This window comes from Pagrus major, chromosome 4 (assembly GCF_040436345.1).
Source record: "Pagrus major chromosome 4, Pma_NU_1.0".
NCBI lineage: Eukaryota > Metazoa > Chordata > Actinopteri > Spariformes > Sparidae > Pagrus > Pagrus major.
The window spans coordinates 35854899-35871265 of NC_133218.1; the positions used below are offsets into that span (position 1 = coordinate 35854899).

General features: G+C 40.5%; 3 protein-coding genes across 4 annotated transcripts in view; 1 reads left to right on the forward strand and 2 right to left on the reverse strand.

Moving 5' to 3' along the window:
• Positions 1-1954, forward strand: part of LOC140994584 (fibronectin type III and SPRY domain-containing protein 2) — a 10275-nt gene extending 8321 nt beyond the window's left edge. The window contains exon 14 of one of the 2 annotated variants that reach the window (XM_073464298.1): positions 822-1954. In XM_073464298.1, coding sequence (XP_073320399.1) covers positions 822-1071 — 250 coding nt within the window. In that variant the 3' untranslated portion in view covers positions 1072-1954. The remainder of the gene's footprint in view (positions 1-821) is intronic. The other variant, XM_073464297.1, reaches the window with a different exon arrangement.
• LOC140994585 (KH homology domain-containing protein 4-like) lies at positions 1736-12687 on the reverse strand. Its single transcript, XM_073464299.1, has 14 exons — positions 12557-12687; positions 11019-11271; positions 10793-10909; positions 10553-10626; positions 9672-9724; positions 9311-9516; positions 8412-8620; positions 7160-7220; positions 6821-6878; positions 6386-6621; positions 5136-5240; positions 3669-3757; positions 3466-3584; positions 1736-3047 (listed from the first exon to the last, which is right to left on the reverse strand). The coding sequence occupies exons 1-14, from the start codon at positions 12583-12585 to the stop codon at positions 2917-2919; spliced, it is 1740 nt and encodes a 579-aa protein (XP_073320400.1). The 5' UTR covers positions 12586-12687; the 3' UTR covers positions 1736-2916.
• Positions 12688-13800: 1113 nt separating this feature from the next.
• The window catches only part of pde8a (phosphodiesterase 8A), a 60526-nt gene continuing 57959 nt past the window's right edge, over positions 13801-16367 (reverse strand). Inside the window, exon 22 of the mRNA XM_073464953.1 lies at positions 13801-15919. Within this exon, the coding sequence (XP_073321054.1) occupies positions 15813-15919 (107 nt within the window). The 3' untranslated portion in view covers positions 13801-15812. The remainder of the gene's footprint in view (positions 15920-16367) is intronic.

The following is a 16367-nucleotide window of genomic DNA, read 5'->3' on the forward strand; positions in this document are numbered from 1 at the left end:
ATTCGTGCCTCACAACATTCAAATTTAAGACTATTTAATGACTTTTAAGGACTAATATATCAGGATTTTAAGACGCCCTGTAATATTTTTGCACCGGCAGCAGTGAGGATGTGAAGTTTTAACGAAACACGGGGCTTAAAGTAACGTTCATCTGCTGCTCAGTCCCTTTTTTTCTTTTTTAAAATCATGCTTGTTCTTCCCATTTGTTGTGCAAGCCTGGGAGGAGAAACTGGCTTTCATTTTTCACAGAACTACACGGAACAAACAGATGCCGATTTTTCTGCCAATCTGATACAATTAGCATGCCGATTCTCTGTGGGACGACTACTGCAGTTCATGGAAACTGGGCCAAGACTGTATTTATAGCTTCCAGAAATGTTCCTTTCCTTAGCAAAAAAAAAAAAAATGTGCATCCACTCTGTGCAAATCTAAACCCATTGAAGAGAGAAGAGCCAACAGTCGAATATCTGTTACTTTTATAAGTGTTGCCATGGCAACTCTTCTTGGAACAAAGCAGGACAGTTGTATTGTCACATTGAGATAAATCAGAGCTGCATGTAACACGAGCCCTGAATGTGGCGTTTTCCATTGTGGGCATCTTCTTGTCGATTCGGCCTACGCACAATTTAACAATCACATTTCTCATTTTCTTTTAATCTGCAGCCATTTGAAATCCTGCTGCTGGCTCATGATTCAGCATCTGCTTTACCTCGTGGCTGACACAGTCAAAATTATCCCCGACAGGATGAGATAGACAGAGAAAAAGCTTTAGATGTAGAAGTCCTTTTTGTAACGATGCTCTCTTCTTGATTTCCTTTCAGGCATAAATATGAGTTTCTGCACAACGGTTGGAGTCCCGACTTGAGGATTACGGTGAACCCGGTGAGGATAGGTGTGGCACTGGACTACGAGAGGGGGACTCTGTCTTTCTTTAACGTGGATCTGGAGCAACACCTACACACCTTCCACTGTCACTTCCGAAATTATGTCCACCCATGCTTCAGCATGGACAACCCAGGAGCTCTTACTATACACAACGCCATAGAGGCTCCTGAGTACGCGTTCATCTGACACCAGCAATCATATCTATTAAAGGAGACATTCTTAATTTTAATGTGGGTTATTACTAGAATAGGTTTACATGCTTTAAAGCTCAAAACGCATCAGTTTTCTCATACAGCAGCACTGTATTCCCGCTTTCTGAGACACTGTTTCAGCTCCTGTCTCTTTAAGATCCCCCAAGCCTGCTGATTGGTCAGCTAGCACACACCTGAGCATAAAAGGTCTCCTTTAAAAGTGCAGTTTGAGTGTAAACATTCAAAAAAATGAACTAAAATCATCAACAGAATGAAGAAATAACAGTTTTGACGTGATCTCAAAGACTATATTGTGTTGCAGGGAAATTTATTGCAGTTAGCATGCAAACCAGCTACATCGTACCTCAAGAGGTGAAAGTCTTTCAGTAAACAACACCAACTCCTTCATTGCTCTGAGCTCCCAGTCCATGCAGTTAGCTAATATGACTGCTAGCTGCAGTTCACTGATGGTTACTCTGGTGATAGGCTGCCCCTTTAACATGACCTAAAACTCAGGGCCAGCAGGAACTTTGTTTTTTGAATACTTACCAAAGATTACTGGTGACACCTCTGATAAAGAAAACCCAAACTCAGAAAAAAAACAAACATCTGTTGACCTTCCTCAGCAGTATAAAACACACTGCATCTAAAGACAGTCCGGGATTTTCAGTTGTTTTTATTATAGTATTCCATGGGAACAGGCACACACCATTTTCCAAGATAAGAAAAAGTTTCACTGAATTTTACAATATGTATTTATACCATCAGCAACTGCAGCAGACCAAGTTTAAATTCAATAAAAGGAAATAGGGGGTTTTGTTTTTGATTTACAAAAGCTGCTTCGAAAAAGTAAAATAAAAGTGTTTTAAGAAAGAAAATCCAAATGTTTTTATACAACTGTATTCACATCTTTAAAAAAGGAAAAATCCACCCTGAATACTTCCACACTGTTCGAAGTGGCCATTTTGTTTTAAAGTGGCGTTCACAGAAACTTTATCTGCCGTTTAAGATTCAGACCCGTAGAATAAAAAAGGAAAGGCTTCTATTAAGACATCGATAACACAAGAGAGAAAAACACTGGGGGAAAAAAGATTTACATTTTCTAAAACCAATTAATGACATGTAGCCACAAGATGTGTTGCATTTTTAAATCATGTGGCTACAAAGATAAGCACAGAGACAATCTAGTTGGCAGGCCATCTATATTTTTTATATTTACATTTGCTTTACAGGCGAGCAGAAATGTAAATATGCCTGCCTTTCTTTGACTAAAACCAACATGTTCACAGCCGTTGTGTGAGGTATTAAAGACAGACATTTCTGAAACTAACATAATGACACAAAGCAAAACCTAAACCAGGACAAGAAAATAAAAAAAGCCTTCTTCTTTAAGAGTCCAGGAAAGCACCAAACATCAGAAACTGGTGACAACTCGAAGACTATACCAGTGTTCAGCCTGTTTTACTCGTCATCTGTACTTTACATTACTGCTTTATAAGAGACAGTCAACCTGACGGTGATTGAAGCTTGGTCACCCGTCTTTAAAGTGCTGAAATGGATGTCAATGGAAAACCATGTTTGCTTGGATGAAAAGGAAAAATGCCAAAGAAAAGCTTTTAACATAATGTTTAGAAAATGGTCAGCGAAGCATTTGTTCTTCGAAGTAACAGGTTAAAAACACTGGTATAGTCTTTAAACAGTGTACGACAGTGCGAGGGTGGATTTTTCCTTGATGGGTTTTAAGTTTGAGACCTGTGTTGACATACTGAATGTAGATTTTGGGTCTTTGGGTATCCTGGGCAGTGGGGGTGGGGCAGGGCAGGGCAGGGCAGGGCGGGGGTTATGAGTTATCTGTCTTACTGCTACGTGTCCTTTCCTCTTCTTCGTCAGAGGAATCTCCTCCGTAGGGCACTAGCCCTGACGCATCCTCGTCCACTTTAACCTTCTTCTCGCACACCTCCTCTTGAACACCTGTGAGGGCACAATAAGAATGGAGAGACAGAGAAAAGAAAGGAGACGAGAGAAAGAGGGTGTGGGGACAAAAAGACAGAGAGAGAGAACAAAACAAAAAGGAAACCCATTGAGGAGCCCCATGTTAGCGTTGGTTTTTCAGTTCGTTTGATCCACAGCCAGGGGAGGGAAGATATCAAATGAAACGGCAGCAGAGCACACATCCATAACAGGCAGGTCCGGGGACACATGTTGAGAGAGAAAACAAGGGAAAGACAAAAAACATATACAAGAAGAGCATGTTAGTGGGTTTTATCAGTGGAGAGATTCACACAGGTCTCCACTCCTCCCCCATTCCTCCACGGGGGGAGATGCCTTTTCATGCAACAGACAACTCTGAGTAGTCTCTCAGAAATGTAGAAAATCGAGAAATGCATACCCACTGACGCGGCGCTGACGGGAACACTGGCTGGATCTTCTGTCACCGCGTCTCTCGGCCTTTTACGTGCAACAGGAGCGGGAGCCGCAAAGAGAGGAGGTGGTGGAGGCATCAGAATCCTGACGAGAGGAAAAAGACATTATCAACACCACACAGGATTCATGAAGAACCACATACACGAGAAATGAGATCTATTAACACACCTTTCTACTACTTTCTCCTCTCCAACGCTGGAGGCCGGAAGTTCAGACGCTTGGTGAGCAGGAACTTCTGGAGAGCTGCTGCCGGGAGGCTGAACAGAAAAAAAGCACAAAACATTTCAGACGACTCAAAAAAAAAAAACACAGACAAAGAAAGAAAAGGTTTGATCAGAGACATTATAGAGAGAAACAGACCACTTAAAGGTTGTAAGACACATACCCTACCCCTTCCTCCAAAACAAAGCAAATTGCTTTGTTGAACCGACACAAGCGAGATTCACGACAGCTTCAGCTTCTGCTTTTCTAATAAGCATTGAAGAGGATATCACGCAAATACAAAAGACTACCAGGCAAGGTGAGGTTATTCAAACTTTTATATTAAGCTGGCATTCAGTGACACTCTGTACTGAGTCATAAAAGAAGTTGGTGTCGTGAAACCTTGTGTGTGCAGTAGAATTATAACCTGTGGGAAAAGGTGTTTTTAAACCTTATTTTCAGGGCAAAGTCACCAAACATTTGGGCATTTTCTTTTAAAATCAGATTTGACTGGCGATTCTATACATGCAGTTTTATGTCCAGGTGGCCATTAAAGGTTCTGGCTCTCTCCCCATTAATTAAGGAGCCTTGTTAGCCCAAAATAACTACCCAGGTGTTGGTGAGTGACAAGACTTGCCTGTAAGGACCTTGGTTTGATCCATAGAAAAATCATTTTTAGCATGTGAAAACCAAGGCTGCTAATTTTTTTATATATATTTATTTTTAATCAACTTTTTGGTTAATTTAAAAGGGTGAAAAGTCACATAAAAAAATGATTACAGATTATATGTTTATGCTGATGTGATGAACCAATTTCGGCTGTTAAAAAGGGCTGCTTAATAGATGACTCAGGTTGTAAACCTGAGTCATCTGTCGACAGACTTCTAGTAAGTAAGCACTGAATAAAAATTACAAGTAAGTCGACAGTAAAAATATGCCCTTATTCAGACCTTTAAAGATATGTCTCATGATGACAGGCACAATATGAATTCAGCAGAGTCTGAAGAGCTTTGGGGTTTGATTCTCAATGTCAGGATTTTCCAAATAGTCAACATTGTATCCATTTTTTTTTTGTGTAACAAAGTTAAGCAGCTACAATTGATGCCTGTGGTCAAAAACCACTGCTCGGCTTTCTTTAACAACCATTTGTGCTGACGTTTATTTATATAAATCACTGCTACTAGTTTTAAAATGAATAGACACGAGAGCTAAAGAGAATATACACGTAGGACAAAAGATAAAAGGACGACTGGTACTTTCTCCACATAGCAGTGATGATTGATGCCTCTCTGCTCTTTATGAATGAGGAGCAGACAGCTCAGCTGTCAGCAGTAACTCAAACAGGTCAATCATTGAGTGAAAGATATATATTCATGTTAACAAGCGTCAAAATGATCCCTCAGTGGTATGTGCAGGTGTTACTCTTCAGCTCACCTGTTCTTCCTTCGCCCCCTCCTGGAAATGACGTTTGGGACTTCCTGAGTCAGCGGGGGTGTTGAAACATCCTTCAGGATCCACCGTCTCACTGCTGCCAGGATCCTTCAGTGAGAAAAACCAAACACGTACACACACTGATACTGCAGCAGGAATTTAAAGAACTAGAAATCCTCAATGCCGTTAACAGGTTATGTTTGTGTAATGACAACATTTTATTACTGAATGTTACGTAAACAATTAGAGGTGTGGAAATGTCTCGATTCTAAGACCGGCACGATGTGAACGTGGAAGATTCTGCATCGATGCAGAGACGGAGCATAATAGAGAGTTTGCTGCTTGTTGATTGTTGATTTTTGGGCCTCGGCTGGACAATAAAGTTTTAAAGTTTCATCGCTCTCATGCTTCAGATTGAGGGCGGACATTAGACTACAGTTACTTATGTGAGGAGATATGTCGGAGCCCAGCAGCAAGTGATAAAAAATGAAAACACTCAGTATTTTGAAACTGATTATCTGGGCAGGTGTCGGATTGTATGAACTTTGAAGAGACACATGTAGTGTGCAACTTCTGCATCACAACAATTATTAACACGTTAGCCGTTTTCACCTGAAGCTAACGTCTACAGGTGTAAAGAATACAGCAAGCCCAGTCAATCAGCCATTAATTGAAGAGGCACAGAGTCACGTTTGTGATGTCTGACACATTCAGTAAGTGTCTTGTCTTGACTTTTGTAGATTTCAACACACCTGCATTTGTTTTTGTAATGTTTATGTACTGAGATGGGATGCTATTGAAAACATGAAGCTTTTATACTGTAGAGTGATTATTTAAAGGACTTCCTAAATACATTTAAATGATGAATACTGTGCTTTTAAATCATTGACAGTGAAGATTCACACCTTTATTAAACAAAAAGCACAACACCCTTTATCATAAAGTTTATAATGAAGTTTGTAGTGTGTGTGCAGATTCAAACAAAGTATTGAAATTAGTAATTTGTTAATTATAACAAAATGGCAACAACAACAACAACAAAAAAAAAGCCAAAACCACTGCTGGTTACCGTTTAAATATCTTACCCACTTTTTTTTCTTCTTCATATCATTAAATAAGAGTGTGGGTTAAAACCTGAGGCTATGGTTCATGCAACAAGCTTTTTCAAATTCAAAATCAATTTACAAAATAACTAAAAAAAAACGAATGCTGAAAATAATTAGAGACAAATAGCCTTAATCTCTGGTAATTACCTGGACGAGATAGGGATGCGGTTTCCTAGGACACACCGGATACTGAACCATTGCCTGAGAAGATGGAGGGTTTGTCGACATGTTAGAATGACTTGGGGGACCATTTGCATTACTCCAATAACCACTGGCTCCTGGGTACGCTGAATAGCCGCCAGCATACCCATTTGCTGGGTAGTTATACCAGGATCCCTGGCTAGAGTAATTGCTATTAGGTGGAAATCCATGTGCTGCGTATGCTGAAATGAAAGTATAGAACGTGGAGTTAATAGCATATATATCACATGAATCGATAACGGTGACCTACTATTTCAAGTTATAGTAGAGCCACTAAAGACGTCGAGAGAGGATTAATTACCACAATATGAATGCACACAGCTGGTAGTTGATATTTGTCAAACTGTGGGAATTATGTATGAGGCGTAAAAGAATACTCACGTTGTGTTGAGCCTGTGGCTGTGTACATCGACACCATGCGGCCATGTTCAGCTCTCACCTGGAGAGTGATAGAAAAACAATATGTAAAGAGCCGGATAACAATCCACAATGGGCTGTGTTCAAAGGTGAGTTGCATTGTGGGTAGGTGCAGAGCACTCAAAACCTATCTCTGGAGATCAGGTGGTTCACACTACCACAGTTCACTTTAGGAGGTGGGTATCAGTGAAGACTATATGCTTCAATAGTTTCACCTTCTTAAACCTCCGTCAGGCAAAAACATTTCATTCACCTGACTCGACAACTACGACTTTATTCATGAAGACAAAATCATGAACTTACAGTTTCCAGCAGGCTCTCTGTGAGTTTCTTTGCTGCCTCCAACCCAGCTGCATTTGGGTGACTGCAACACACAAAAGACCACGATTTAATACGATGAACAGAGGAAAAGAGAAGGAGGTTTCATAAGCAAGCAGGGAACGAAAACATGAACACGAGTCATGTCCCAATTTAATTCAGATTTTGCTGCTTCAAAATAAAAGCTTTTAAATGACTGAATTAGCACAGCTTTGTTAGTGGCTATTCTTCAACAATACTCCGGGGAGGAAGAGAAGTTACAGCCACTCCCTTGACCACTGTTCAAGACGTGTATGTCATCAGGTAAATACACAGTGGTTCGCTTTACTTAAGAGTTTTGGCAAGAGACTTACGTTTTTGTTTAGGGATGGTACATTTAGGTTGATTATGGGGTTTTCCCACTGGCACTTTTGGCCACATCAAGTCAAACTGTACTGCATTGATTGGCTTTGTCATAACCAGTTTTACTGCGCTGAGATGGACCTTTTCCAGAGTAGCACCTGCACCCAGCCCTCCACTGTGATATGACTTGACTTAATACTGCGATAACTCATCTCTATGAAAGAGATCTGAGAGAAAGGCATTTTTAAAACTCTGTGTTCAGCTCCGAGTCATTTTATAGCTTCTAACTGAATCTCTTTAGTTTCTCTCCTGTGTTCCCATTTATACTCTCAAATATCTGCTGTATTTTACCGTTTCATTGTGTTTGCTTTCAGCTGTTACTGCTCACGAAAAACCAACATTTTGTGAATTAGCTTCTTCATTAAAAAAACCTTTAAACAACTAAATAACAGGGGACTTTTATTGTGAATAAGTTATGGGAAATTAAACGTGTTAATAACTGATTTAGCGGAGCTTTGTTAGCGGCTATTCTTCAATAATACTGTGGGGAGGAAGATTATTTACAGACGCTCCTTTGAACGCTACTCAAACTGAGTGCGTCATCAGTTAAAGACGCACCTTCGAGCAGGCAGCCCTGTTGTGATGGAAATGCAAATCTCTGCCACGCTTGGCTGACGTGGCAAGTCAAACAGAGGTAAGCCGAGCCAGCACGTGTGTAGAGAAACCCCATTAGTTCCATCTGGTTTATTGTTTTGTTGTCTGTTAACTCTGAAGACAAACTGTCTCTTAAATTACTTCTACTAATAAAAACTTCCTGATCTTCCAGTACAACCACACAACACACTTGAATCAGTATCCTAACAGGGAACTTGGTCAGCCCTCGGAATGAACATACCTGATGTAGACATAAAGAGGCTCAAATGACTCCCGTTTTGACGCCTGTTCGATGTAGCCAGAATTTTTTCCCCTGAGAAAGACTCGAGCCCCCGTCTCCGTCTGGATGTGACTCAGGTATGAACCTCCCGGGCCTTCGACCTTTTCATTCACGTTGAACGAGGGCAACGCCTGGTCCAGACCGACGAAAATCTTTGTGTGCACAAAACTCTGAGGATGAAGGGAACAACGTGTCTCATTACAAAGCCCTGCACATCTCAGTTGTTAATTGACATCTAAAATAAGATGATGAGGTAGAACAGCTTTGTAAGCAGATGCAGCGATCCAAGGCGTTTCCCTGTAGACCTGGGATGTTCTCTCTGCTAGTTAATTTGGGAGGTGGGTATCAGTGAAGGCAACATGGTCTTTATTTGCCTCACTTTCTTTACCTCCATTTTTAAAATCACACACTATGAGAAGCTGCAGACGATCAATATTCAACGCAATATGTTTGAGATGCATAATGAATTCTATAACATTCTTTGTTATCTTTATATGATGATCATATGTCAAAAATGTATTTTCTTCACAATTTTGTTTTGTGTTTAAGAAGACTTGATGACTTCATTTCAGCATAAAAACAAAAACGATTTACTGAAACATGATAATAGATTTTGGGCCAAACCCCCCTTGTATAAATTCTGCATTTTTATGAAGCTAACTAGCTCAACCAGCTAAAGCCGACACTCTGCTCATGTCTAACATGAAAGATATACCATATGCAAGTCAGATGACTGCTCACAAAGTAGCAACAAGTATTGATTTAACCACACTACAGACAAAAATATTTATCACAAGGTAACACTGTAGTTAACAGTTTGTGGAGCGATGAACTTCAACATGGATATCATGTCTGCCTACCCCTGTATGAGGAGCTGCAGGCCGATGTCCCTGGCCTGGCACTGAGTTGGTGTTGGGCATCCGTGGCACAGGTGAGGGAATGACGGGGCGAGGGGGCTGAGGGTAGAGTGTGATTGGAGGCATTACAGGCACCTGCTGGCCTCCTGATGCAGCCGAGGCTCTCAACAGGTCCTCAGAGATGATCTCCTTTATCCTCAGCACAGCCTCTGATGTTGGAGAAACGTCAGCAATGCTTGGACATCAGCCATATGCAGTGCAACACAGAACAGACTTCTGAATGCTTACGACATTTGTGAATTATATTAGATGACGACAATGCCAGACACAAGGGAACAGACTCGGATAAACAAAAGCTACTTACTGTTGACTTGTTCTTGGTTCTTTCCCTGGACGTGCAAATACAAAGGTCTTTGTCTAAAGGAAAGCAAAGCACAAGTGTCACACTCCAAACGTCTGCTCTTTTTTCCCTATTAACACTCAAATATTCATTTTGTGACTGATGACTGATTTAATCTGAATTAAATGGGACATTTAACTGGTTATTAATATGTTGGGATTCTTGGCAAGCAATGAGCAAGTAATCACCAAAATGGTTTATTGCTATAATTGCAAAGATTTGTAGGAAAGCGTGTATAAATATGACATTGTGACAACTAATCAAAACGATGACAAGAACATGACTGTGTTGAAGCAAATAATTGCTGTGTAACTCGTCTAACATCTGCATCAAGTGAACCATTTCTGCAAGACTGATGTAAAACTTGGAGTGGCGCAGGAATGACTTCTGACACTTAAATAGTTAACATTTTTGCACTCCCAGCTCAAAGTCTATGGGTTATTTTTAATGAGTTTCGGTTAAATGCCTTAAATAAGGTCTGCAAGCTTAAGATATTTTCACGTTTTGTTCTACAGTATAAAATACAAATTAAAGATGGTTGCTAATAAGTGGCTAAATAAGACTACAGAGGTTGTTGGAGACATTAAACGTCATCACTCCGACACAGAAACTCATCTACTCACTAGTCCATCTTTACTTTCAAGCTATTCTAACTGTAATTTTACAACTATCATAGACTTGTGTTTGTCACCGAGTTTATTTTCTGCTACAATCCAAAAGAAAAAACACCAGGAAACCAGGGCGATGCTAGCTTCCAGGTAAGCCTACAAAAATATGTCATCTGTGCAGCACTCTTTATTACTTTTGCGGGACATGATCTTGCCATGTCTTAATCATGTACATACCCTGGTTTTCCCTTTTCAGCGTCAGTCATGAAATGACCTTTTGTTGAGACGACTGCTCCACTGACCTGTCGGATCTGAAAAAGGCAAGAGAAAGTTTCATTGGGACATTAGAGGGATTGTTAGAGGATACGTTTATTTAAAACTGTTAAAGAATTTTCTGAACTTTTTCCTCACTTCTCCACTTTTCTTAACTAGTGTGGTGTCTCAAATGTAACACTGCCATGGCCACTTTCCACTTACCTCTTCCTGCGTCTTGCCTTTCGTAAGAAGGTCCCTGCAAGTTAGCGGCACATCATTTATATCGACCTCCGTGACCACCATCTCTTCTGTAGTGGCTGGCACAGGCACACTAGGAGTCTAAAAGATGTGAAAAAACAAGGGAAACTGTAAGTCCTCTAATCAACGCATAAACAGGTCATATGAGAGTTTTTCTACTATTGTCAACATTGTTTCAAATCACGTGCACCTTTGCAAGTAAGGGTGGAGGAGTCAACAGCTTTCCTTTGGCCATTAACATGGCATTTATTTTAGCAGCCATGGCCGCAGCCATTTCAACTCCTCCCGGAGGCGCCGGCTTTTCTCCTGGTTGTGTTGGCTGGGACACTGTGCTGTTTGAACCAGCAGTGCTGACGACTCCTGGTAAAGAGACGGGGTGGCCTGCATTTTCACTACTCCTCTGTTTAGGCTGGGCTGTCTGATCCCATCGGCTGGTTAGGCACCTGAGAGGAAGAGACAACAACAAGCACAATGTTAAATATAAAATCAAGGACAATTCATTTAACAACACTATTTAAAAAGGGCACTATGTAGAGTCAGAATATAATATTTACAATATTAATGAGGTAACAATACAAACTCAGAATTTTTTATCAAATCCATAACTTAATAAACAAACTGCTCTCAGAGGAATTTCCCTGTTTTACTTTGTTAATATTTGGCGGACCCTGCCACCACACCACAGTGTTCTGGGGACCTTATTTTCCTCTGGCTTATGGAAAAAATAAATATTTCTGAGTTGGTATTATTACCTCTGTGTTGTAAATACTAAAATTCTGAGTTTTAATTTCTTCTCCAAAACTACATAGTGACCCTTCAAGATCAGTGTGTTCAGTCATGAAAACTAAGAGAGTTTATTTATTTAGTTTTAATACAAAAAAATAATTAAGATCTTTGTTGAAACTTATCTGATCAATTTTAGATCAGTGACAAAACATCTTCGAGATTAAAATGGCAACTTTAGTGCCTTTGACTGAATACTTAGGTGGTAGACTTGCTTATTATATGATACAGCTAAATGACGAGTCAGAAACTTGTGAAGCTTGTAAACTGTTTTGTGGAAAATGAAGGAGGGGCTCACATATTTGTACCCTGCATGCTTCCTCTGTCCTTACATAATATGTTTAGACAAACTTTTCCCTGTTGATATTTCAAAATAACGGGGGAAAACTAGCTGGAACTGGAGTTAAACCGACACTAGTAACGTTTAAAGATGTTTATTTAGTTAATCCTAACCACGTAAAATGTGGCTTTTATAAGGTCTCTCGATAATTAAGTCTGTGTCTTGTTGAAGAAGCCAACACATCACACTTTGGTGCAAAATGAACAGTCGTCGCAGTTAGTTGACTGTTTATTATCAGCTAAGCTACCAACAGCTAAAGTTAGCTAGCGGCAACTGCCTGAGGCTAAAGCTAAGCTAGCTAATTTGGCGAGTTACACGCACGTTTTGAATGTTCATATTACTACATTCTCTATTTAATACTTGAAGGGATATATCGCTGAAGTATTGTGATAACACAAACCCAGGCCAAACATCTCCTGTCGACATTTAAGCGCACATATGATACCCCGCAAGCTAACGCTCACTAGCAGGCCGCGACCATGTATGCTAGCGTTAGCTTAGCTGCTTAGCTTGCTGTTCGGCTCAAATATGCAGCGCTGCGTTAGCGCCTATGTTACACAAGTGGCCTTATTTGATTACAATAAACACAGTTAACAGGCACTTACGGTGTTTGTCCAGTCATTCCCGAAGACATAGCACCACTCCGCTAAATCTGCAGTAAAAACTTAAGTTTCTAGCGTAGTTGACGCTGAGCGGCTGCAGCCATCAGTCTGCCGGCGAGCTTTTCTGACGACCTGCCGTAAAGTGTGACTGGCCGGAAGTGGAGCTGTTTTCATGTGACGTAACGCTGTCGGAAAGAGTAATAGGCCGGTTTTTTCAAATCTCAAGCTGACTGAAGATTTTTTAAACAATTGATTTAGGATACATGATTTAGTGTTGGAAAGTCCCAAAATGTAAGGGCGCCATTTTCACGAGTTCTCGAGCAGGGCCGTGTTAATCTGCTCCCGGGGCCTTGGGGGCCATAAAGAGCAGGGGGGGTTCCCTACATGTCACACACGCGGACCATGGAGTGACACCTCTACACCCCAGTGTACCCTCACAGTTACCTGTATTCACTGTCTCCCATTCGTTTTGAAAGATTTTGAGATTCAAAGACTGTTTCCTGCATTCTGGTAACATTTACAGAATGACGATAACAAAATATAAAGTGAAATGCAACAGAATTCTTGTGTCAAATTAAAAGTTCTTACTTTTTATTCTCAGAAAACAATGCAGAATAATTCACCCTCTAGCGTGACTTGTGTAAATCTGTGACATAAAGTAATATTTATCACTTTTCATTCATTTATTCATTCATTTTTTGCCAGTGCCCCCGGTGGTTGGGAATCCCTGCTCCTGTGGACCGGTACCGGGTCTTTAGACGTTCAGTACCGGGCTGCGAAAACCCCATAGGAACTAAGGGAGCTGATGTAATTGCCATTAGTGGGCTGCATTGTGTTTTGTTATTTATTTTCTGTCTGTTGCATACATAATAATGAAAGCATCTGCATTACCGCTGTTTTTTTTTATATTAACATTTTATTTGAATTTAAATCTTTCCATGGTTCATGGTAACCCTTTGTTTAACGTTACAACGCTATGAACTGTGGGTAAAGTGGGAAAGCCCTGAACTCTTGCGGACTTACCGGGAACGTGGACATTGGGATTCATTGAAAATACTGAAAACCTTTGATTCGAACCGGGCCCTTTCTGTCGCTCTACAAATTAAGATGGTTCAAAGCAAAACAAGTAATCAGGAGAGGCGGTTAGATAGCAAGACAGAATTCAATAATGAGTGAAAACAGGCAGAGAAAGAGGACAGAAGTAAGAGGACAGACGTTGAATCATTGCAGGAAATGGACTACAAACATATAATTGACATTATTTTATTTTTCATTGAATAGTTTCTAATTTCTTTTTCCGTGCCTTCAGACCAAGATGTGAATCAGAAGGAACAAACAAATCCCCTGATTGAGTGTACAATTCTGTCATAAGAGAGAAACAAAGATAATCGTGGTCAATACGTCTTATTAACCATCATTTGCTTAGCTGTTATGGCATTTTATATACTGTTTAAAGAGGAAATATTCTTAATAAGCAACAATCTTTAACATATATTAGTATCCTAATCTGAAACCAGCCTCGAACAGAAAGCTGTTCCCTGGGTCTGTGCATAAGGATGTTGGACAAGTGGCCAAAATAGAATGATGTTTGATCAATAATCAATGCAAGCCGGCCTCTAGGAGACTGCTTAAAGACAGTGATAGACAACTCTGCGATCCACATCCTTCTTAACCATTTAGTTCTCTGTATACGTGCTCTTCGTGACCGTCCCATTCACAGGTATTCAGATAGCTATAATGGTTGATCTCATTTGCTGCAAATCCAGTGTAAAATTCATTGTCTATAAAAATATTGAGATTTACTTGAACATAACCTTCTGACTATGTTATAATAAAAACTCCAGATGTCCGTTGCAGTTGCACAGTGGGATGTACTGTATAAATATTGTATAAAATAAGGCAGTCTTTTCAGTAGGATAAACCAGATACAAAAATTTCTGGGAGAAAAAATTTTCAAGTCCAAAATGTTTTTCACATATTTCTGCTGTTGTCAAATGTCAAGCGGTTTACAGCATTAAACCAAGAGTAAGGGATTGTTGCAACAATGAATACACCCGCGCGCCCACACCTGCAAACCCAAACACACCCACACGTACACACACGCACACACTTGCACGCACGCACGCACGCACAAACTCCTGATGATCAACAATAACAGCTTATTCTACAATGCAACATCCCATCCCTGGACAAATCACTGAGACGTAGACATTTCTAATATTGTTTACAGTGCAATACAAAAGTGTTCATTCAAACTGGTACTGTACTTTTTTTGATAAGAAAATAAAAATGTTTAATATGGTAATGCTTCATATGAATAATAATTGTGAATTTTATCGAGAGTTATAGTAGTATTTGTCTTCATCAGCTTTGGCTTTTTCTCGCTCTCTTTTTTGAAATTCATTTTGTTCTTTATTTATCAACTAATTCATTTATGAATTTTCTTTTTTTCTTGTAATATAGAAAATATGGAACATCTAAGAAAAATTAACATACCAAATCATCTGTAATTAGTTACCTATGATCATGATGTTGAGGTTTTTGTCTCTCAGCAGTGGCCTAAAGTAAAGATCCACTCCCTGTCCCCCCCCAAAAAAAAGAAAGCATCCCCCTCCCACGTGTCTGTCAGGACAGCTACGTGTCAACTCGGATGTGTTTCTGAAGGACACATGAATATATTGCCAAAAAAACAAACAACAAAAAAAAAAAAAAAAAAAAAAAAAAAAAAAGCAGTGGAGTGTTCTTTCATGGTGTGGCCTCTAGGGGCAGAGGGAGCAGTCCTGCCTTGCTGCGAGCACAGGGATGGAGGTCAAAGGTCATATCCTTCATATTCAGACCACACTTGTTGCTCGCTCCTTCAGTAAACAAGCAGTTTTTTTAGTCAAACAGCGACTTCACAGGCAGACAGGAGAGCCACCATGGTAATTAAGGGACGGATGCTTTTGCCAGGAGGCCTGTAAGGACCCTCTCTCAGTCGTGTCACATGACCAGCTACACTGCGAATGCCTGAGAGGCACGAGAAGTTCATAAGGATACCGTGTGTCTGTTTGTCACAGTTCTCATCTGACAGGGCTGCAGCTGCCCGTCAGGAAGTCCTTCTGTGGTTTCTGTATGGACGGACATGTGGACGCTCGGCGTGCTACAGAAGCAGGAGAGTGAAGGCGAGGAGGTCCTTTGGCTGGCAGGGAGAGAGACGCCCCAGCACGAGAGAGGAGGGCCGCCCCAGACCGCAGAGTCCCGGGGCTGGACACTGCAGCGCCTACTCTGGAGGCGGTCGCAGGCTGTGCAGCTTCCTCTCGTCCAGGCCTTTCCAGTACTTGAAGTTGTTGTCCAAGTGCTGCATTAGATTAGGGAGGTCTGCAAACGCTGGAGAGACGACAAAAAGAAGTTGAAACTCAGATGTGATTTGTTTTTAATGATAGTGTGACACCTCTGTCTTATTAACACGTTTTCTGTAAAAGAGCGCTACTGATTCTTATAGCTCAGCTCAGGAAACGTGAAGATTCAGATGACCAATCTGATACCGGAGCTCCCTTTTCTCCCCAAATTTAAATTCTGTACATCTCACTGTGTGTAAGTCATTGGATTTATTTTTATGTAAGGGAACCTGGGTTGGTTTCAAGGTACAGTACTCGTACAGTGTAGGTTTGCTTATCCACAGTTTTATTAAAAATACATATTTCAAGTTTATATCAAGTTTCATGTCCTTTAAAAGGTGCAATATGTAAGAAACGGCCACCTGTCGAATTTATGCTCCTCACTAATTAGCTAATGGGCTAGTGGTCCTATTAGCTGACTCAAGTCTGCCTGGACT

Excerpts from the sequence above, each read along its gene's own strand:
- LOC140994585 (XM_073464299.1), bottom strand. The coding sequence starts at position 12,585 with ATGTCTTCGGGAATGACTGGACAAACACC. Across the intron at positions 10,910-11,018 it reads CTCCACCCTTACTTGCAAAG|ACTCCTAGTGTGCCTGTGCC; the intron begins GTGCACGTGATT and ends CACATCTTTTAG. Across the intron at positions 8,621-9,310 it reads CTGCAGCTCCTCATACAGGG|AGTTTTGTGCACACAAAGAT; the intron begins GTAGGCAGACAT and ends CTTCATCCTCAG.